Genomic DNA, 21065 nt, shown 5'->3' on the forward strand with positions numbered 1-21065 from the left:
ATCATGATCTCCATCATCGTGTCTTCATGAAGTTGTCTCGCCAACTGTTACTTATACTACTATGGCTACCGGTTAGCAATAAAGTAAAGTAATTACATGGCGTTGTTCAATGACACGCAGGTCATACAATAAATAAAGACAACTCCTATGGCTCCTGCCGGTTGTCATACTCATCGACATGCAAGTCGTGAATCCTATTACAAGAACATGATCAATCTCATACATCACATATCATTCATCACATTCTTCTTGGCCATATCACATCACATAGCATACCCTGCAAAAACAAGTTAGACGTCCTCTAATTGTTGTTTGCATGTTTTACGTGGCTGCTATGGGTTTCTAGCAAGAACGTTTCTTACCTACGCAAAACCACAACGTGATATGTCAATTGCTATTTACCCTTCATAAGGACCCTTTTCATCGAATCCGTTCCGACTAAAGTGGGAGAGACTGGCACCCGCTAGCCACCTTATGCACCAAGTGCATGTCAATCGGTGGAACCTGTCTCACGTAAGAGTACGTGTAAGGTCGGTCCGGGCCGCTTCATCCCACAATACCGTCGAAACAAGATTGTACTAGTAACGGTAAGCATATTGAACAAAATCAATGCCCACAACTACTTTGTGTTCTACTCGTGCAAAGAATCTACGCAATAGACCTAGCTCATGATGCCACTGTTGGGGAACGTAGCAGAAATTCAAAATTTTCCTACATGTCACCAAGATCTATCTATGGAGAAACCAGCAACGAGGGGAAGGAGAGTGCATCTACATACCCTTGTAGATCACTAAGCGGAAGCGTTCAAGAGAACGGGGTTGAAGGAGTCGTACTCGTCGTGATTCAAATCACCGGAGATCCTAGTGCCGAACGGACGGCACCTCCGCGTTCAACACACGTACAGCCCGGTGACGTCTCCCACGCCTTGATCCAGCAAGGAGAGAGGGAGAGGTTGAGGAAGACTCCATCCAACAGCAGCACAACGGCGTGGTGGTGGTGGAGGGGCGTGGCAATCCAGCAGGGCTTCGCCAAGCACCACGGGAGAGGAGGAGGAGGAGAGGCAGGGCTGCACCAAGAGAGGGAGAAGTTCTCATGTGTTATGGGCAGCCCCAGGCCTCTATTTATATAGGGGAGAAGGGGGCTGCGCCCCCTTTAGGGTTTCCCACCCCAAGGGGTGCGGCCAGCCCTAGATGGGACTTGGGGAGGCGGCCAAGAGGGGGAGAGAGGGGAGGCGCCCACTAGGTGGGCCTTAAGGCCCATCTGGACTAGGGTTTGCCCCCTCCCACTCTCCCTTGCGCCTTGGACCCCTTGTGGGGGGCGCACCAGCCCACCTAGGGGCTGGTCCCCTCCCACACTTGGCCCACACAGCCTTCTGGGGCAGGTGGCCCCACTTGGTGGACCCCCGGGACCCTCCCGGTGGTCCCGGTATGTTACCGATAAAACCCGAAACTTTTCCGGTGACCAAAACAGGACTTCCCATATATAAATCTTTACCTCCGGACCATTCCGGAACTCCTCGTGACGTCCGGGATCTCATCCGGGACTCCGAACAACATTCGGTAACCACATACAAACTTCCTTTATAACCCTAGCGTCATCGAACCTTAAGTGTGTAGACCCTACAGGTTCGGGAGACATGCAGACATGACCGAGACGTTCTCCGGTCAATAACCAACAGCGGGATCTGGATACCCATGTTGGCTCCCACATGTTCCACGATGATCTCATCGGATGAACCACGATGTCAAGGACTCAATCGATCCCGTATACAAGTCCCTTTGTCTAGCGGTATTGTACTTGCCCGAGATTCGATCGTCGGTATACCGATACCTTGTTCAATCTCGTTACCGGCAAGTCTCTTTACTCGTTCCGTAACACATCATCACGTGATCAACTCCTTGATCACATTGTGCACATTATGATGATGTCCTACCGAGTGGGCCCAGAGATACCTCTCCGTTTACACGGAGTGACAAATCCCAGTCTCGATTCGTGCCAACCCAACAGACACTTTCGGAGATACCTGTAATGCACCTTTATAGCCACCCAGTTACGTTGTGACGTTTGGTACACCCAAAGCATTCCTACGGTATCCGGGAGTTGCACAATCTCATGGTCTAAGGAAAAGATACTTGACATTTAGAAAAGCTTTAGCATACGAACTACACGATCTTTGTGCTAGGCTTAGGATTGGGTCTTGTCCATCACATCATTCTCCTAATGATGTGATCCCGTTATCAACGACATCCAATGTCCATAGCCAGGAAACCATGACTATCTGTTGATCACAACGAGCTAGTCAACTAGAAGCTCACTAGGGACATATTGTGGTCTATGTATTCACACGTGTATTACGATTTCCGGATAATACAGTTATAGCATGAATAAAAGACTATTATCATGAACAAGGAAATATAATAATACTTTTATTATTGCCTCTAGGGCATATTTCCAACAGTTCATTGGACCACATGTATCTTCTGCCGTTCAAGTATATCTCTTTTAGTTCCAAGGAGTTAAGTTTAGCGTCAAACCTCCTCATCATCCTTTTGTTAATCATGGCATTGTTCTTATCCTCCTCACAAGTGATGAGATTGAAATCTCCGGCCACGAGCCAAGGCCCCAGATGTAAGTCGTGAATATCCACCAAGTCTTGTAGGAACTCCACCTTCTCATCCTCCTCTGTGGCCCATACACACATGTGAGCCACCAGGGCTGCTCATCCTTAGGGCATTTAACAAGCACCGTTAGCATATGGTTGGTATAGTGCGGGTTAGAGAGTTGAGTCATCATGGCATCCCATGCCACCAAGATCCCACCGTGCGTTTCGGATGCACGCAAATAGAAAAACTTCTCAAACTTAGCACTGAGGCATTGCTGTACAATGTTTAGCAATACATCATGCATTTTTGTTTCTTGGAGACACACAATGGCTGGGCAAGCCTGAGTCACCACCTGGAAAACCGCATTCCGACGGGCAGGCACATTTAGCCCTTAGACGTTCCACACCATCATCCTCAAAGGTTGTAAATTCATCGCGATTCCAACCAAGCCACCAGTGTGTCCGCTAACACACCTCCACCCCCTCCAGAGGCACAGCCGGCGATTCCCACCCGAATAAGGCCAGCACGACGGCGATGTGCACATCCGAAAGCGGGCGAGAGAACAGATCCACGTACATCCTTAGGGCTTCCTCCGAGGTGACCTCCCCTTCATGCGCCAAACACAGCTTCCTAATGAGCACCTGTTGTTGCTTGGATGCCCCATGCTTTGCCAGCCTCGCACTCCTTCTTGTTGGGGAACACAGTAATTTCAAAATTTTCCTACGCACACGCAAGTGAAGGAGATATGCCCTAGAGGCAATAATAAAGTTGTTATTTATATTTCCTTATATCATGATAAATGTTTATTATTCATGCTAGAATTGTATTAACAGGAAACTTAGTACACGTGTGAATACATAGACAAACAAAGTGTCACTAGTATGCCTCTACTTAACTAGCTCGTTGAATCAAAGATGGTTAAGTTTCCTAGCCATAGACATGAGTTGTCATTTGATTAATGGGATCACATCATTAGAGAATGATGTGAATACATAGACATGAGTTGAATCAAAGATGGTTAAGTTTCCTAGCCATAGACATGAGGTGTCATTTGATTAACGGGATCACATCATTAGAGAATGATGTGATTGACTTGACCTATCTGTTAGCTTAGCATGATGATTGTTTAGTTTATTGCTATTGCTTTCTTCATGACTTATACATGTTACTACGACTATGAGGTTATGCAACTCTCGAGTACCGGAGGAACACTTTGTGTGCTACCAAACATCACAACGTAACTGGGTGATTATAAAGGTGCTCTACAGGTGTCTCTGATGGTACTTGTTGAGTTGGCATAGATCGAGATTAGGATTTGTCACCGCGATTGTCGAAGAGGTATCTCTGGGCCCTATCGATAATGCACATCACTATAAACCTTGCAAGCATTGTGATTAATGAGTTAGTTGCGGGATGATGCATTACAGAATGAGTAAAGAGACTTGCCGGTAATGAGATTGAACTAGGTATGAGGATACCGACGATCGAATCTCGGGCAAGTAACATACCGATGACAAAGGGAACAACGTATGTTGTTATGTGGTTTGACCGATAAAAGATCTTCATAGAATATGTAGGACCAATATGAGCATCCAGGTTCCGCTATTGGTTATTGACCGGAGACGTGTCTCGGTCATGTCTACATAGTTCTCAAACCCGTAGGGTCCGCACGCTTAAAGTTCGGTGACGATCGGTATTATGAGTTTATGTGATTTGATGTACCGAAGGTAGTTCCGAGTCCCGGATGAGATCGGGACATGACGAGGAGTCTCAAAATGGTCGAGACGTAAAGATCGATATATTGGACGACTATATTCGGACATCGGAAAGGTTCCGAGTGATTCAGGTATTTTTCGGAGTACCGGAGAGTTACGGGAATACGGAAAAGAAGTATTGGGCCTCATGGGCCAAGTGGTGGAAGAGAGGAGACAGGGAGCGCGCCCCCCTAGCCCAAACCAAATTGGACTAGGGGCCGGCCCCCCTTTCCTCCTTTCCTCAATCTCCTTCCTTCTCCCCTTCCCCTTTCCTTTCCTCCTCCTAGTAGGAGTAGGGAAGGGGAGTCCTACTCCTACTAGGAGGAGGACTCCTCCTCCTGGCGCGCCCTACAGGGCCGGCCGGCCTCCCCCCTTGATCCTTTATATCCGGGGGCATGGGGCACCCTAGAACACACAAGTTGATCAGTTGATCTTTTAGCCGTGTGCGGTGCCCCCCTCCACCATAATCCACCTCGGTCATATCGTAGCGGTGCTTAGGTGAAGCCCTGCGTCGGTAGCATCATCATCACCGTCATCACGCTGTCATGCTGATGGAACTCTCCCTCGAAGCTCTGCTGGATCGGAGTTTGTGGGACGTCACCGAGCTGAATGTGTGCTGAACTTGGAGGTGTCGTACGTTTGGTACTTGGATCGGTCAGATCGTGAAGACGTACGACTACATCAACCGCGTTCTCATAACGCTTCCGCTTACGGTCTACAAGGGTATGTAGACGATACTCTCCCCTCTCGTTGTTATGCATCACCATGATCTTGCATGTGTGTAGGAATTTTTTGAAATTACTGCGTTTCCCAACAGTGGCATCCGAGCCAAGTTTATGCCTAGATGTTATATGCACGAGTAGAACACAAGTAAGTTGTGAGCGATACAAGTCATACTGCTTATCAACATGTCATACTTTGATTCGGCGGTATTGTTGGATGAAGCGGCCTGGACCGACATTACGCGTATGCTTACGCGAGACTGGTTCTACCGACGTGCTTTGCACACAGGTGGCTGGCGGGTGTTAGTTTCTCCAACTTTAGTTGAACCAAGTGTGATTACGCCCGGTCCTTGTTGAAGGTTAAAACAGCACTAACTTGACGAACTATCGTTGTGGTTTTGATGCGTAGGTAAGAACGGTTCTTGCTCAGCCCATAGCAGCCACGTAAAACTTGCATGTAACATCCCAAATTTTCAATTTGGAATGTTATACACTAGATCATCATTTCATATCATATTTTATTGCATTTTGGTTGATCCAGAAATTTCACGCAACTCAAGGACCCTCGGAGAGAGTTGGGGATTTCGTTATTTTCATATTTGAGTTTCCTCAAATTTTGAAAATAGGATCATTTGATTTTATTTATTTTATCTTCAATTATTTCTATCATAAAAATATAAGAGAGGGAATAAAATGACTTTCCCGAAATAAATAAATATTGAGGATTTAATTATAAAATCAAATAAGATTTTATTTTGGTTTTATTTGCTATTTTATTTTGAATTTAGGAAAAATACGTGTTTTTCAAAATTATATTTGGGCCCCAAATAAATGTTCATCCTGTGTGGCTTGATTTTAGAAGTCGGGGAAAATTTATTTCGGGATTTTTGGAGTCCGTTTAGTATTCCTTTTGTTTTTTTCTAAGCGTAATTATTTAAAAAAACATGAACCGACCTACGGGCCGTATCCGGCCCGGACTCCTCCAGGGAGGCTTTATATAGCGAGCGCCCGGGCCGCCTGCAGCCCAAGCCGCCGCACCCCGCAAACCCTAGCCGCCCGTGCCCCGCAGCCACAGCCGTCGACGCCGCAGGAGCTCGCCGTGGACAAGGTCGAACCGCCCGCCAGTTTTTTTAGAAAACCGTTGGTTTTCACCGGTTTTTTTGGTTTTTTTAGATTCATTTTTTAGATAGATCGATTTTTTTCTCGGTTTAGTTAATTAGCGAGCGTTCGCTCGTTCGTTCGTTTTAACGAATGCGTTCATCGTTTAGATCCATATAACGAACGTTCGTTCATTAATTTGTTCGTCGTTTTCTTTTTCTCAAATTAAATCCGCGATTGTTCTGATCGTGATTTCTGATCCGATTTTCATTTTAGTATAACTTTTCGCTCGTTTATCGGAATCAGACGATTCAAGCGCCTGGAGTTTTGTCTCGAAACCCTCTTTCCGTTTAACCAACTCAAACAAGTTTTTGCCTCTATAAAATTTGACCTAGATCCAGAATAGTAAACGAAGCCTGTTTCTTTTGTCGTTTGTCTTTCGTCGCTTCGATCGATTTGATTCTTTTTGCCAACCGGAGTTCTTAAGTTGAACTTTCTGGTTAGATCTCTTATTTGAGTTTTACTTATGCATTAGTCAAGTACTTATTGTATGCTTGTTTGTTTGTGATAGAGTACCCGGAGTGTGCCGCTTGCTACTTCGAATCGCTAGGTTTCGCGGATCATCAGTAAGGCAAGTAACACTTTGATCATACTTCCTACTACTCAGTTTTTATTGCATTAGATCAACCCTCACACATTGCATGATTAGGATCTAATTAAATTGTGGGTTTGGGAAGTAGATGAGGTAGCACCTATTACCTGTTCTATAATCAAACCTTTGGGAGTTACTTCTACGTTTGCTTATTATGTCATGCTATGCTAATAGACGTGGATTGGGTGAGTGTATCCATGACAGATGTGAGATTGTTAAATTAATGATTTATCTAAGGTGGCAACTTAAATACACATCTGGGTGGATTGAGGCACCTGGGTATTCCAATGATTGCCTATTTTCTTTTTGGACCGCCACCCAGGCTCAAAGGGATCATGAGATTATTCATACTAGAAACTTCCGTGTGCAGCCACAAGCTACTATGGGCTCTAGCATAGTTGACTAAGTCGTGCGAACACTTACAGTGGTAGACTAGCAGATGTAGGGGATGTAGGTTGGTACGGTCTACCCGTTCGTAAGGTGCAAGCGCTTCTGAAAGACTATGTCTCGGTCATCCGTTTCTCAAACATCATGTAGTGCGAGAATCCCAACAGAGGAGATCAAGTCTTATGGGGGAAAATGCGCAAACCTCTGCAGAGTGTATAAACTAATCATGGTTAGCCGTGTCCCCGGTTATGGACATCTTGAGTATCTAGTACTTGGATTATCATGTGAATCTCATCATGTTACTCTAATTAATTTTATTGGGTTTTAATGATGTTATTAATTGGGATTGAGAATGCTGTCAATCATTCTTAATGTTCAACAACCACCATGATAGTTAATTAAAATGTATTCCTTTGCAGTAGGGAAAAATTGGCTTTACGCAAAACTGTAACCATAGAGCTTTCCACCAGCCAAATATGCATGTAGTATAGTTTTATCCTTTCATTGCTCTCTATGTGGTACATTGCCAGCATATTCCATGTGCTGACCCGTTTCGGGCTGCAACGTTCATGTTGCAGACTTTTCAGACGACGAGTAAGGTTTTTTAGGTCGTGGTTCTATACTCAGTGATGTCGTTGGAGTTGATGGACTCGCTTATCTTCCAAGCCTTCTGCTGTTATCGTTGTTAGATGGCCTTAAGCCATATTTATTGTAATAAGTTCTCTTTTGAGACACTCGATGTAATAAGTGTGTGATTGCTACTCTGTTATAAATCATTCAAGTACTGTGGGGTGTCAACATTACTGATCCAGGGATGACATCGGAGCACAGAGATTGGACCGTTTGAGGTCTGGTCGCTACATTGTAACAACAAAGTAGAGGACGTCTAACTTGTTTTTGCAGGGCATGTTGTGATGTGATATGGTCAAGACGTGATGAGATATAAGTTGTTGTATGAGATGATCATGTTTTATTGAAGTTATTGGCAACTGGCAGAAGCCTTATGGTTGTCTCTTTATTGCATAAGATGCAAGCGTCAAATAATTGCTTTATTTTATCGCTATGCGATACAATAGTTGCAAGAGCAATAGCTGGTGAGACGACCATGTGACGGCACGTTGATAAAAGATCAAGATGATGGAGATCATGGTGTCATGTCGGTAACAATGGAGATCAAGACAGTACTTTGGAGATGGAGATCAAAGGCGCAAGATGATCATGGCCATATCATGTCACATATTTTGATTGCATGTGATGTCTATCATTTGTGCATCTTTTTTTGCTTAGTTCAGTGGTAGCATTATAAGATGATCTCTCACTAAATTTCAAGGTACAAGTGTTCTCCCTGAGTATGCACCATTGCAAAAGTTTATCGTGCCGAGACACCACGTGATGATCGGGTGTGATAAGCTCAACGTTCTTATACAACTGGTGCAAGCCAGTTTTGCACACGCAGAATACTCGGGTTAAACTTGACGAGCCTAGCATATACAGATTGGGTTTTTATCAGTTATGCCACCGGTTGTGTCCCACTACTCAGTTTTGCCACTAGAAATTTCAACTGCTCAAAAATGTCATCGCTTCATTGGACACATGCTCAAAAATGCCACTAAACACCATTATTGTGATCTCAAATCTCTTTTGCCATGTCATAATGACACAAATACCTATAAACCAACATGCCAGCTCTCCCTCTATCTCACTACAATAAAGTATGGGGCCCACTTGATCCCAACAACGTTCTTATTTTCCTATAAAATTATTCGTTTGGTTACTCCTGACAAGTGGGGCCACACATATCATTGTGAGATAGAGAGAACTGACATGTGGGTCTAGGCTTATTTTTGTCATAAAACATGGTCAACGGGTTTGACGTAAAAATAACAATGTCTAATGGCATTTTTGAGCAAACATCTAACATAACGATGGCATTTTTGAGATATCTAATGGCATTTTTGAGCAAGCATCTCATGGATTGATGGCATTTTTGAGAAGTTGTAACTTCTAATGGCAAAACTGAGTAGTGGGACACAAATAGTGGCATAAATGATAAAAAAAAACCAGATTTAAATGCATGTGCTATTATGATTACATAAAATCTCAGGAAGGTTAACGCCGGATTACATTAAATCACATGATTTGTCTTTTGGATTTTTTTTCTTCTGAGGTGGCATATTTGATGAGGTGGATGACTGCATGTGACTGTTGATGTGGATAAGCTGCATGTCGAGATAAATAAGGTAGTGGGGAGCTTCTATTTAAATATAGAAGATGGGTGAAGTAGTTTTTCCGTTACTAGAGTTGGCATGTCTGAAGTCTGAACTGATGTGGTATTTTGTTTTGTTTTGTTTTTTTGGTTTTTTGCGAGTGACTGATGTGGTATTGTGGCTCCTTCTCTTTCATGCTCTCTCTCTCTCTCGGCTGATGTGGCTCTAGCAATGCAGAAGGTCATTGCAAGTTGGAACTCAAACAAGTTGAACAGTGGGACCAATTGATGGAGCGGCTTGAAACAATTCGGTTGTGTTGGGGACGGACTTTGAGGATAACATGCCGCAGTGCACTGCTCAATCTTTGAAGCACGACCCATTTGTGGCTTTGAATATAGGCAGGGTGCGCCTTGCCCCGTTGTGAGTGTTGTCCAAAAGATCAAACATAAGTTGTTCTGCGGTCTAACCGTGTTCAAGAGAAATTGGTCAGAGAGATGAGGACCGACTATGGGCTTTGCTACACCTACGTAATTATTCTAGGTAAAGCTACGTAAAAACTGATTTGGAGTGATTTGATGGGGGGAGTAGATTAGGAAGTTTACGCAGCTTTACCTTGATAAGTACGTAGGTATAGGATTATTGGACCGGCTATACATCAGGTACCTGAATTTTTTTCATTTATCAGTCATTTTCACATGAACCACTAGAACTTAATTGAACGGTCCAGAACAGATTGCACTGTTCGTCTTCAACCTCCCTCTCTTCTTCCTCGCGCAACCCCCATCTCGTCCTGCCCCAACCGTCGGCCTCCATCATGCGCGGCCGGTGAGCGCTTCCGCGCACCCTCTCGCCGCCCTGCCTTCCCCTCAAGCTCCCCCACCGCCATTGTTGGCCGCCACCCCGACCATCCCAATAAGCCTCGCACCGGTGTATAATTTCGGCGAACCCCCCTACACCCCGCGCCCCTAAGATAGATAGTGGGGCAACTTCTCCGACGAATCTGCACCTCCCACATCTCTAAGATAGATAGTGGGGCTCCTTCTCCGGCGTCCGGCCTTCCATCTCTCGCTCGGGAAGAAGAAAAAGTGACTGAAGCCAACTCCAGGCACATGAAGTTTAGCAAAACCAAGAGATAATAGGCTTTGTTCCTGCTGAGCTGATCTTCTCGTATAATATAAGTAAATGTAACCTGATATGGGGATTTTTTTGGCCTGAAAATAGAAATTTGGAGCTATGCTCTTGGCATGGTTCCGAACTGAAACTTATGTAGCCATTTTGTTTTTACGCATGGGTGTCGTGCACCTTTCTTTGATAGCTTGGGCAAAGCATTTCAAATAATTGGAGACAGGGGTCCCATGAACGCTAGTACACTACTCCTACTAATCTGCCGTAGGTGGGCACCGCTCTCCGCACCATGGTTGGACAGCCAGAAATTTTGTCAGGGAGTAGAAGCAGGCTGATGCAGCGTGCAGAAAATAATAAGAAAGAGAACATGTCTAGATCAAACAAATCACCCGGCCAAGCTGGCCAGCCCGAGCCATGGAGATGGAGATCTGCTCGGTCCCGGTGATGTCATGCACAGGCTGTATTTTTCCTCCTGTATGAAAAACGAATATTCGGTTAAGCGTGCAGAGAGAACGGGCATACATACAGTTTGTTTATTTTTTTTTCGAAACGGATACAGTTTATTTACATGCTAGATAAAATAACTAACCACCACGGCGCAAGGTTCCAAGATTGCGGGTCGTAAACAAACCCCAACTCTATCAACCCACAAGGAATAATGTATGGCTGTGCACGGCCATGATTAGCCGAGCTCGCTCGCTCGCTGGCTGTAGATTCGTTCGTGCCGGCAGCAGCATCACTGGGATTCCTGGATCGTTATCTACCACTTGGAAGGACGTGCGAGGAGGGTCCGAACAAGACGACCGGGCAACCCGGGCGGGCGGGCGAGCAAGGGTCCAAAGCCACGTCCGCCTCGCGGGGCCACTCCCGTTGAAACGCCGGCGCGCGCCGTCCCCTTGCGCCTGGCCCCGTACGTCCGCGCATCGGCCAACCAAGCACGTCACGTTTCATCACGTGCTCGGTGCCCATGATCCAGCGGTCTTGCTAGAGTCATGCATCGTCCTCTGCCCGTCTGAACGTGTTATGGACTAACCAAACCGGTACGACCAGCATGCGTGGATCATTACTAGTAGAATCTTTGAGAAAGACAACGGCGTGCGTCCTGTACTAACAACTATCGGTCACAGACGGAATCGCGGTGCGAATCCATTGGTTTTCTTGCTCGCCTAACCCAACGGATTGAGCTTTCATCCTCTGGAATCATGGTTACATGACGACTTGTGGGGTGGGCACAAGTCTACAATGTATGCTTGGGGAAGCAGGCAAGCAAAGCTTTTTATTCTCCGGTGCTCCTCCTGACCCGTCACGCTCCTGTAGAGAGATAGCTAAGCCTTGTTCCTTGCGGAGACGAGCTGTTTCAAGACCGTGACGCGAAGATGAATGTGGACAAATGCGCTTGCGTGCTCCTTTGCTTGACAATGCCACTGTCCATTATTTTCTGTAGCTAATTGGCACACTTTTGTTTAGGCTCCATGACTTTTGGTGTTACTCAACGTGCTTGTTACGATATATATAAATTTTCATCCGGCTCGATCTCCCTGGATTTGGAGGGAGTATAGTTCAAGCTCTACGTCATCGATACGAGGAGTTCAAGCTCTACGTCAATTTTTTTTATTTTTTTCCAATATATGTATTTTGGTGTCTACTTTTTTCCTACACCTTGTAAATTTTTTGTATAAGTTAGGAACATTTTGTTATGACGTTTCATATTATTCAAACACATGACAAACATGTTTTCATATACATGTTTTGAAATATAATTTTCGGATAAATGTTATATATTTTTTGTGTACATCACAAACATTTTTCTATACATAGTTAACATTTTTTTCAAATGCATGATTAAGATCTTTTCATAATTTTATGTACAGTGGTTTTGTAATATATATTTTAAATATTTGGAAATATAAACAAATGTAAAAAGGGAAAAAACAAAAAAAATTGAGAAGAAGGAAAGTTAACGGCGAGTGATTGTGGCTCAGCGCGCTGGGCCTGGCCATTGGTGCAGGCGGTTCACGCGAGCACTGATACGATCTCGCGCTAAGCGAGGCCTAGTCGCACCCTGCCTGTTGTACGAGTTGCACTGTATAAGGCGCTATAAGATTTGGTGTGGTGCGTATGATGTGCGATAGCACTGCATTACTTCCAGAAGCTAAATGGGGTGTACAATGCAATAAACTGAAATTGCCATTTTGTAAATAAAAGGCTGACTTTTTTATTACTTAACTATGTAGCAAATACTAAAATATTTGTGTTGTAAAAAAATATTACTAGTAATTATTCATAAAGTGTTATTTTATTTACCAAAATGTTCTTGTAATTTAAAATATATTTCACCTACAAAGTTGTACTAACTCAGCGATAATGAATATTGATTAGAAGGAGTAACGTTCTTTTAACATAGTTTAAAATATGATCATGTAATTTGGCAAGTGTTTATGAAACTATAAAATCTGTTCACACCATTTTTTAAATGCTGACTCATTTTTAGAAAATGTTAACATCCATAAATTAAAATATATATTCACTACATTTTAAAAGGTGCTCAAGCATTTTTGGTAGAAATGTATGTGTATTCAAAAAAATCATTTTAAAATGAGAAAAAGAAAAATACTGACGATAAAAGGAATAATAAAAATCAAAAGGAAAACTAGAAAATAAAAAACAAATTAATCATAAGAAAACAAAGGAAATGTAGAGAAAGAAAAGCGGCAAAAACACAAAGAAAATCGGCCCTCTATTTCTCTTCCCAATAACACGTGTGCATGGGTGACATGCCGCTTATTGGCCGCAGTAAGAGCATCTCCAGCCGCGCCCCTACAGGTCCCAGTCGCGCCCCTACGAGTCTGTTTTTCGCCGGATTAGGCCGAAATTGGCACCGGCGCACTCAACCCGAACCCGGCGCGCTGGGCAGCGCCCGGGTGCCGCGGCTCGAACGTTTTGGCGCAAAAGAGTGGCGGGACCGGCCGCGTCAGCGAGACGAAAGCTGGTCGTCCTTATCGTCTCGGTTTTCCCGCGGGGAATCAATGCCAAGGCTGCCGCCGGTCAGCCTGCCATTGATTCACGGGCGGCGAAGTGCGGCGACGCCGCCCCGCCTTCCGTCACGCGTTCACACGCGGCCGCCCCCGAGCCGCTATAAAAGCCGCCCCTGGCCACGCAGGTGAGGCACCAATCCTTCCCTCCCTCGCTGCCGCACTTCCTCCCCTTTCTCTGGCGTTTGAGCCCTTCTCTCCCCCCGGCAACCATGAGCGCGAGGTACCCCGGCGACGCGGCGGCGGCCAACGGTTTCGGTCGCCGCTCGCTGCATGAGTGGGAGGCCCACCTCCTTCACGAGGCCAACTACCCCGCGCCACCCGACGTACGCGCTCCGTCGCGGTGGAGGCTCAGCGCCGGCGGGGTCCCTGTCCCCCCTCTGCCCGTCCCCGAGGCGCCCACCTATTTCCACGCCGAGATCGAGCGTGCGCGGGCGTCCCTGACGGCCGCGGAGCGGGCGCTCCCGGAGTACGCCGCCGACAACCATGCGGCGTGGGCGGCGTACTTCGAACGCCAGCAGGAGGTGCGGCTCGCCTCCACCAACAACGCGTCGGCGCCGCGCGGCCGCGACAACAGCGAGGGCCGCCGCCTGTGGTGGGGCGTCCCGGGCCGCACGCTCAGCGGCGTCCTCGCGCACCTCGATGGCGGCAACGATCCGCTGTTCGAGTACCCGACCACTCGGAGCGGCGGCGCTGGCTGCCGAGGAGGATGATGGGATGGTCATCCTCCTCTTCCTCCTCCTCCCGATCCTCCTCTCACTCCTCCGACGCGCCGGCGTTTGTCAGCGTCAAGCCAGAGCCGTCCGAGATGCCGCTCGGTAGGCGCACCCGTGGCGCCGGCCTCGTCATCAACGACGGCGGCCGTGGCTCCTCCTCCTCGGCCACTCCTCGCCTGGTCAAGCCGAAAAGGGAGCCAGGGCTGGCGACGGTGAAGCCGGAGCCGGGGCTCGCTGTCGTGAAGCCGGAGCCTGCTCTCGCCGAGGAGGCCGACCAAGAAGAGGCCGCCTTGCAGTGGGCGCGCGAGGACTACGCGCGCATGGAGCTGGACCCCCAGCGCCGCGCCCTGAAGGAGATCGCCGAACGCCACCGCCGTGAAGCAGCGCGCCGGGGCGAGGGGTCGAGCAGCGGCGCCGGCCATGTCAAGGAGGAGAAGCAGGAGGACGACGCCGGCGACGACTACGCCCTGCTCAGCGCCTACTTCGGCCCGTAGTTTAGGGGGTTTTCGTGCATTTTATTCGTGTAAAAAACGTCTAAATTTCGCCGAAATATGTCATGTTTGTTGAAATTTGGCCTAAATATGTTGTGTTTGCTGAAATTTGGCCGAACTGTGGGGACATCTGGGGCCCGGCGGCTGGGGACGTATTCGCCTCCACGCCGAAAAACCGTCGGCTCGCCCCCAAAAGGCGATTTTCGGCGCGTCTTGGGGGCGCAACGGCTGGAGATGCTCTAAGGGCCATTCCGTCTTTATACGTAGCGAGCGGCTTATTGGCCGCTTATACGCACCGACTATAGGGTATTATTCCCTCCGTCCCAAAATTCTTGTCTTACATTTGTTTAGAACGGATGTATCTAACATTAAAATATAACTAGATACATCCGTATTTAGACAAATTTAAGATAAGAATTTTGGGACGGAGGGAGTACATAATGTTGGAAATATGCCCTAAAGGCAATAATAAATTGGTTATTATTATATTTTCTTGTTCATGATAATCGTTTATTATCCATGCTAGAATTGTATTGATAGGAAACTCATATACATGTGTGGATACATAGACAACACCATGTCCCTAGTAAGCCTCTAGTTGACTAGCTCATTGATCAATAGATGGTTACGGTTTCCTGACCATGGATATTGGATGTCATTGATAACGGTATCACATCATTAGGAGAATGATGTGATGGACAAGACCCAATCCTAAGCCTAGCACAAGATCATGTAGTTCGTTTGCTAAAGCTTTTGTAATGTCAAGTATCATTTCCTTAGACCATGAGATTGTGCAACTCCCGGATACCGTAAGAGTGCTTTGGGTGTGCCAAACGTCACAACATAACTGGGTGGCTATAAAGGTACATTACAGGTATCTCCGAAAGTGTCTGTTGGGTTGGCACGAATCGAGACTGAGATTTGTCACTCCATGTAACGGAGAGGTATCTCTGGGCCCACTCAGTAGGACATCATAATAATGTGCACAATGTGATCAAGGAGTTGATCACGGGATGATGTGTTACGGAACGAGTAAAGAGACTTGCCGGTAACGAGATTGAACAAGGTATCGGGATACCGACGATCGAATCTCGGGCAAGTATCATATCGATAGACAAAGAGAACTGAATACGGGATTGATTGAATCCTCGACATCGTGGTTCATCCAATGAGATCATCGTGGAACATGTGGGAGCCAACATGGGTATCCAGATCCCGTTGTTGGTTATTGGCCGGAGAGTTGTCTCGGTCATGTCTGCATGGTTTCCGAACCCGTAGGGTCTACACACTTAAGATTCAATGACGCTAGGGTTATTAGGAAGACTTGTATGTGATTACCTAATGTTGTTCGGAGTCCCGGATGAGATCCCGGACATCACGAGGAGTTCCGGAATGGTCCGGAGGTAAAGATTTATATATGGAAAGTTGTTGTTCGGGTTCCGGGAAAAGTTCAGTTTTTTCCGGTATTGTACCGGGAAGCTTCCGGAAGGTTCCGGAGGATTCCGGAGGTTCGGAAAATGTTCCACCACATCCAATACAGCAGCATGAGCTGTAGGGGGGCGCCCTAACCTTAATGGGTCGAGGGCACCAGCCCCCCAAGGCCCATGCGCATGGGAGAGGGGAAACCCTAAGGGGGAGGGCCTCCACTTGACTTGGGAGGCACTCCTCCGCCCTTGGCCGCCGCCCCCAACCCTAGATAGGATCTAGGGGGGCCGGCCCCCTCTCTCCCCACCTATAAATAGTGGAGGGGTGGGAGGGCGGCCACACCCTTGAACCTGGCGCAGCCCCTCCCCTCCAATACCTCTCCTCCTCCGCGTGAGCTTGGCGAAGCCCTGCCGGAGAACTGCCACTCCATCACCACCACGCCATCGTGCTACTGTTGGACTCTCTTTCTCAACCTCTCCCTCCTCTTTGCTGGATCAAGGCGTGGGAGACGTCTCCGTTCCGTACGTGTGTTGAACGTGGAGGCGCCGTGGTTCGACGCTTAGATCAGAATCAACCGCGATCTGAATCGCTACGAGTATGACTCCTTCATCCGCGTTCTTGCAACGCTTCCGCTTAGCGATCTACAAGGGTATGTAGATGCACTCCCCTTCCCCTCGTTGCTAGATTACTCTATAGATTGATCTTGATGATGCGTAGAAAATTTTAAATTTCTGCTACGATCCCCAACACATAATGGGCTAACCTAGTACCGTAGTGCGGTATGAGTGGTTTCTTCTTCTTTTTTTGGGTAACTGTTATCCTATTTTTATGTTTTAAAACTTCAGTTTAAACCCCCACAAACACTTCTTTAAATTACATGAACATTCATTTCAATGAGAGAACACTTTTGGAAATTGCAGTGGCTTCTTTTTACAGAATATGTGAACACCTTTTAATTACATAATTGTTTTCCGAAATGTGTGAAACACCTTTCCGAATTACATGAATAATTTTTCTAAATGTGTTTTTTTAATCCAAAACTCTAAAAGATATTTAATTGTCATTGTTGACACATAAGAGCATCTCCAGCCGCGCCCCCGGGACGTCCCTAGGAGCCTTTTTTTGGCACCGGCGTTAAAAAAAGTGTTCCAATCACACCCCACAGGCTCGTTTTGCGCTGGATTTAACAAAAACTACGGCTGGCGCACCCAAGGCAAACCCAGGGAATCGGGGGGCAGCTGGGGCGCCGGCAATATTTTTTGGCAGCAAAAGGCCCACTGCCAGCCTTTAATCTCTCTATCTCTCCTTTCTTTTTCTGGTTAGGCCCACCACGTGCAGTGCATGCCCGCCGTCCTGCGTACCGCGGCTAACCTCGCTGGTGGCCACGTGCTCTCACCGCGCCCCAGACCCGAAGTAGCATCGGGCATGTCCGCCATAGCCGCCATTGGAGCAGCGCTGCGGCTTCGCCTCCTAGTCCGGATGTTGCGGGTCGGCGAGCTCATCGCCCTCACCACGCTCCTCTCTTGGTCCTCTCCCGCGCGCCTTCTGTGGCCGCCGCTGCTCTGCGCGTTGCGGGTCGCTCCTCTTCAGCCCCCGCTTCGTGCTCCTCCTCCTCGCGCTTTCCAGGCGCGAGTGCGTGGAGCCGTCCCCGACCTCCTCTGCCACGGCCTCCTCTACCGGCATCAGTGTGGAGTAGAGCCAGACCTTGGCCGCTGCCAGCTTCGCTTCGTTCACCGTCCCGCCGCCGCCGACGCCGATGCCGACGCAGGCAAGTGAAGCGCATGTGGCCGTGCTGCCGGCCATGGCGATGCCGATGGAGACGGTGCCGAAGGAGGAGGAGGTGGTGAAGCCGGTGGTGTCGATGACCATGCGCGCTGCGGCCGCCGTGACCAAGGCCTGCGCGCCGAGGCGGACTCGGTCGAAGAAGATGGCGACGGTGCTGGAGGAGGAGGAGAAGGAGGAGGAGGTGAAGCCGGTGGTGTCGGTGACGACGCGCGCCGCAGCCGCCGTGAGCAAGGCCGCGTGCCGAGGCGGACCCACTGAGCATGGCCTCCCGGATCCCGCGGGAGCTCGCCTCGCCCGCGTACCGCGGCTCACCTCGCTGCTGCTCGAGGGGGCCGGTGCCCGCGCCCGCATGCCACACTCCGGACGCACGACGTCTTCGGCAACCGGCCTCTGCCTCCTCATCACCGCTGGTCGCGACCGCCTCCTGGCCGCGCGCCGGCCTCTGCCTCCTCACCACCCGCCCTCTGCTCACCGCGCGCCGCCGTCGCCGCCCTGCTCGTCGCGTGCCGGCCTGGGCGTGCCCGAGCCGCCGCGGGGCGAGCTCAAGGAGCGGTGGCGCCCGGCCGCTTCCTCCTTGCCCGCCACGCGTCCTCCTCGTCAAGGAGCAGAGGTGCTTGGGGTGGACACGGCTGGAAATATTTGCCCCCCAAGCCAAAAACTTGCGTCGGCCCAGCCCGAGCTGGACGAAAAAACGTCCCTGGGCGGCACAACGGATGCTCTTATAAGTTGGAAAATGTTCAAAATATTAACCTCAGTAATATATAAAAAGTTGGCACGGCAGGAAGGCGAACGATTTCAAGCGACTTGCACGGACTGGCAGGCTACGGCGAGCGACGATTAGAGGCGACGGCGCCAGGTCTGGTGGAAAGATAATGGAAGGAATCAGGAAGCTAGCTTTCAAGCTTCCAATCGCACGTGCAATGAATTTTGGAAATCAGGCGTTGATGCACTGGTATACATGCGCTCTGAACAATAGAGAAAAATTCCAGGTAGACAATCTATCTTGTTACAAACAATGACAGATATTTCTTTGCAGTCACTTTCTTTCTGCGTAGCGCTGTCGGAGCGACCTCTACTTCCTCCACCTTGATGGACACCGTCATCGCAGCGACCGCAGGAGGAGAAGCGGGGGGACGGGCGTCCGCAGCCATGGTGGCGAACCAGGGCAACTTGAGCGCGGCGGCCGCCGTCAGCCGCTTGTCGGGATTGCAGGCGAGCAGGCCGCTCAGGACCTCAAACCCCTCCTCGGACAGCGTATCCTCCGGGAACAGCTCTCGCAGCCTGCTCCGCTGCACCGTCGGCAACTGTGGCGGCAGCACCGCGTCCGCGAACGGCAGGGACGTGAACCCCGGCCAGGTTGTGTCGTCCTGCATTCCGACCACTTCAAAGATCCTTCGGAGAAGGCAGGTCGAGTTGTCCTCGTCGAACAGCCTCTCGCCGGAGATGGTCTCCGCCATGACGCACCCAAGCGACCACGAGTCCACCAGGGCGTCGTAGTCCCGCTTTCCTAGCAGCATCTCGGGGGCTCGGTACTTGCCCGTGCCGGCCGGCCGGTACGGCGGCGCCTCCGACATGGACAGGGCGACCCCGAAGTCGCAGAGCTTGAGCGTCCCTTCCCCTTCTCCGACGATTATGTTGGCCGGCTTGATGTCGCGGTGGACGACGTGGCGCCGGTGCATCTCGGTGGCCGCCGAGAGGAGCTGCCACATGAAACCCCGCACCGTGGCCTCCGGGAGCCCGCCGCGGCCGCGCCTCTCCGTCAGGAGGCGGTGGAGGCTCTGCCCTTGGACGTACTCCATGACGAGGCAGAGCTCGTCGGTGACGTAGTCCCGCACGACGCCGCGGAAGCCGACGATGTGCGGGTGGCCGCCGCACGCCTCGAGGAAGCGGGCCTCCCGCAGCACCTCCTGGGCGTCGGCGGGCGCGTCCTTCTTGCGCGGGTCGCGGAAGGACTTGATGGCGACGACTTGGCCGGTGGCACGGTGCCGCCTTTTGTCGACGACGCCGAACATGCCCTCGCCCAGGCAGGACTCGTGATCGTAGTCCCCGGTGGTTCCGGTGATGCGCCTCTTCTTGGCGCAGGTTGCTCCCGGCCGGTTGGCGTGGCCGTCGACGGCGGCGGCAGATCGCTTGGTGGCGGCCATCGGGTCGATCCGCGGGCTCAACAGAGCTTCCAGAGGCAGGGGAGCGGCGAAGCGCGCAGGATCTAAAATTCTAGATGGAGGAGGAGGCAGCGGGAAGAAAATCGACGAGGGCACGGGGGCTCGCTCACTATATACAGAAGAAAATTGAGATACGAATTGGGCACTCGTGCGGTCATACCCAGACTCGGATTCCGACGTTCTATCGGAGCTGCATGCGGAACGCGTTTCCTTCCCTCGCTGCCTGCGCTTCTTTTTCGATGGGAAAAACTTTAGGGAGTGTCCAAATTCCAGCCGAATTCAGTCTGAGTCGATTTTCTGTCCTATGTTTGATTGACACCTGTTTTGATTAGTCCTGATGAATCGAGTTGGAAAAATGATCAAACTGATTTCAACTGGTGTTTCTCGGTCGAATTTGGTTTCCCCCGTGATGTGATTTCCACCTGCCCACCTAAACTAATCGCCCCCGACCCGTTACGGCCTGCTGCTGGATCACTCCGACATGAAAAAAAAATTGATGGTTGCTGCAACATTCTCTCTGAATTTTTGTTGTTGTACGTGTTGGTATGCCTACTCCTGTAATAAGGATCAATCGTGATGATCCTATAGTTTTTGCCCGATCTTTCACCGCAAAACAATCAAATAGAAAAACTTCTAATCACGAAAGTAATCCACGTAACTTGAAGATGAGGAAACAAGTCCAGCAAGCAACGTGATGAAGATCACCACGCCTCAAACCAGAGCACGATAATCCTTAATGAACACAAGAACCTCCGTAGCAATCTTTATTAGATAAACGGCATCGCCGATCCCGGAGGGATGCTTCACCGAAGAAACACAACTCGATAGTTTTAGACTAAAATTCCCAACTTCCTAAACCCAATGCGCCCCAGCTCCTTATATGGTGGGGTGAGGCGCCCAGCCTAA

General features: G+C 49.1%; 1 protein-coding gene and 1 pseudogene across 1 annotated transcript; one reads left to right on the forward strand and one right to left on the reverse strand.

The window, feature by feature from the left end:
• Window positions 1-17637: 17637 nt before the first annotated feature.
• Window positions 17638-18838, forward strand: LOC119267529 (annotated as a pseudogene).
• Window positions 18839-18914: 76 nt separating this feature from the next.
• Window positions 18915-20464, reverse strand: LOC119267530 (putative cyclin-dependent kinase F-2). The gene has a single exon (XM_037548927.1). It carries the CDS (start codon window positions 20139-20141, stop codon window positions 18996-18998), a length of 1146 nt encoding a protein of 381 aa, XP_037404824.1. The 5' UTR covers window positions 20142-20464; the 3' UTR covers window positions 18915-18995.
• Between the last annotated feature and the right edge of the window lie 601 nt (window positions 20465-21065).

Source organism: Triticum dicoccoides, chromosome 3A (genome assembly GCF_002162155.2).
Source record: "Triticum dicoccoides isolate Atlit2015 ecotype Zavitan chromosome 3A, WEW_v2.0, whole genome shotgun sequence".
Classification (NCBI taxonomy): domain Eukaryota; kingdom Viridiplantae; phylum Streptophyta; class Magnoliopsida; order Poales; family Poaceae; genus Triticum; species Triticum dicoccoides.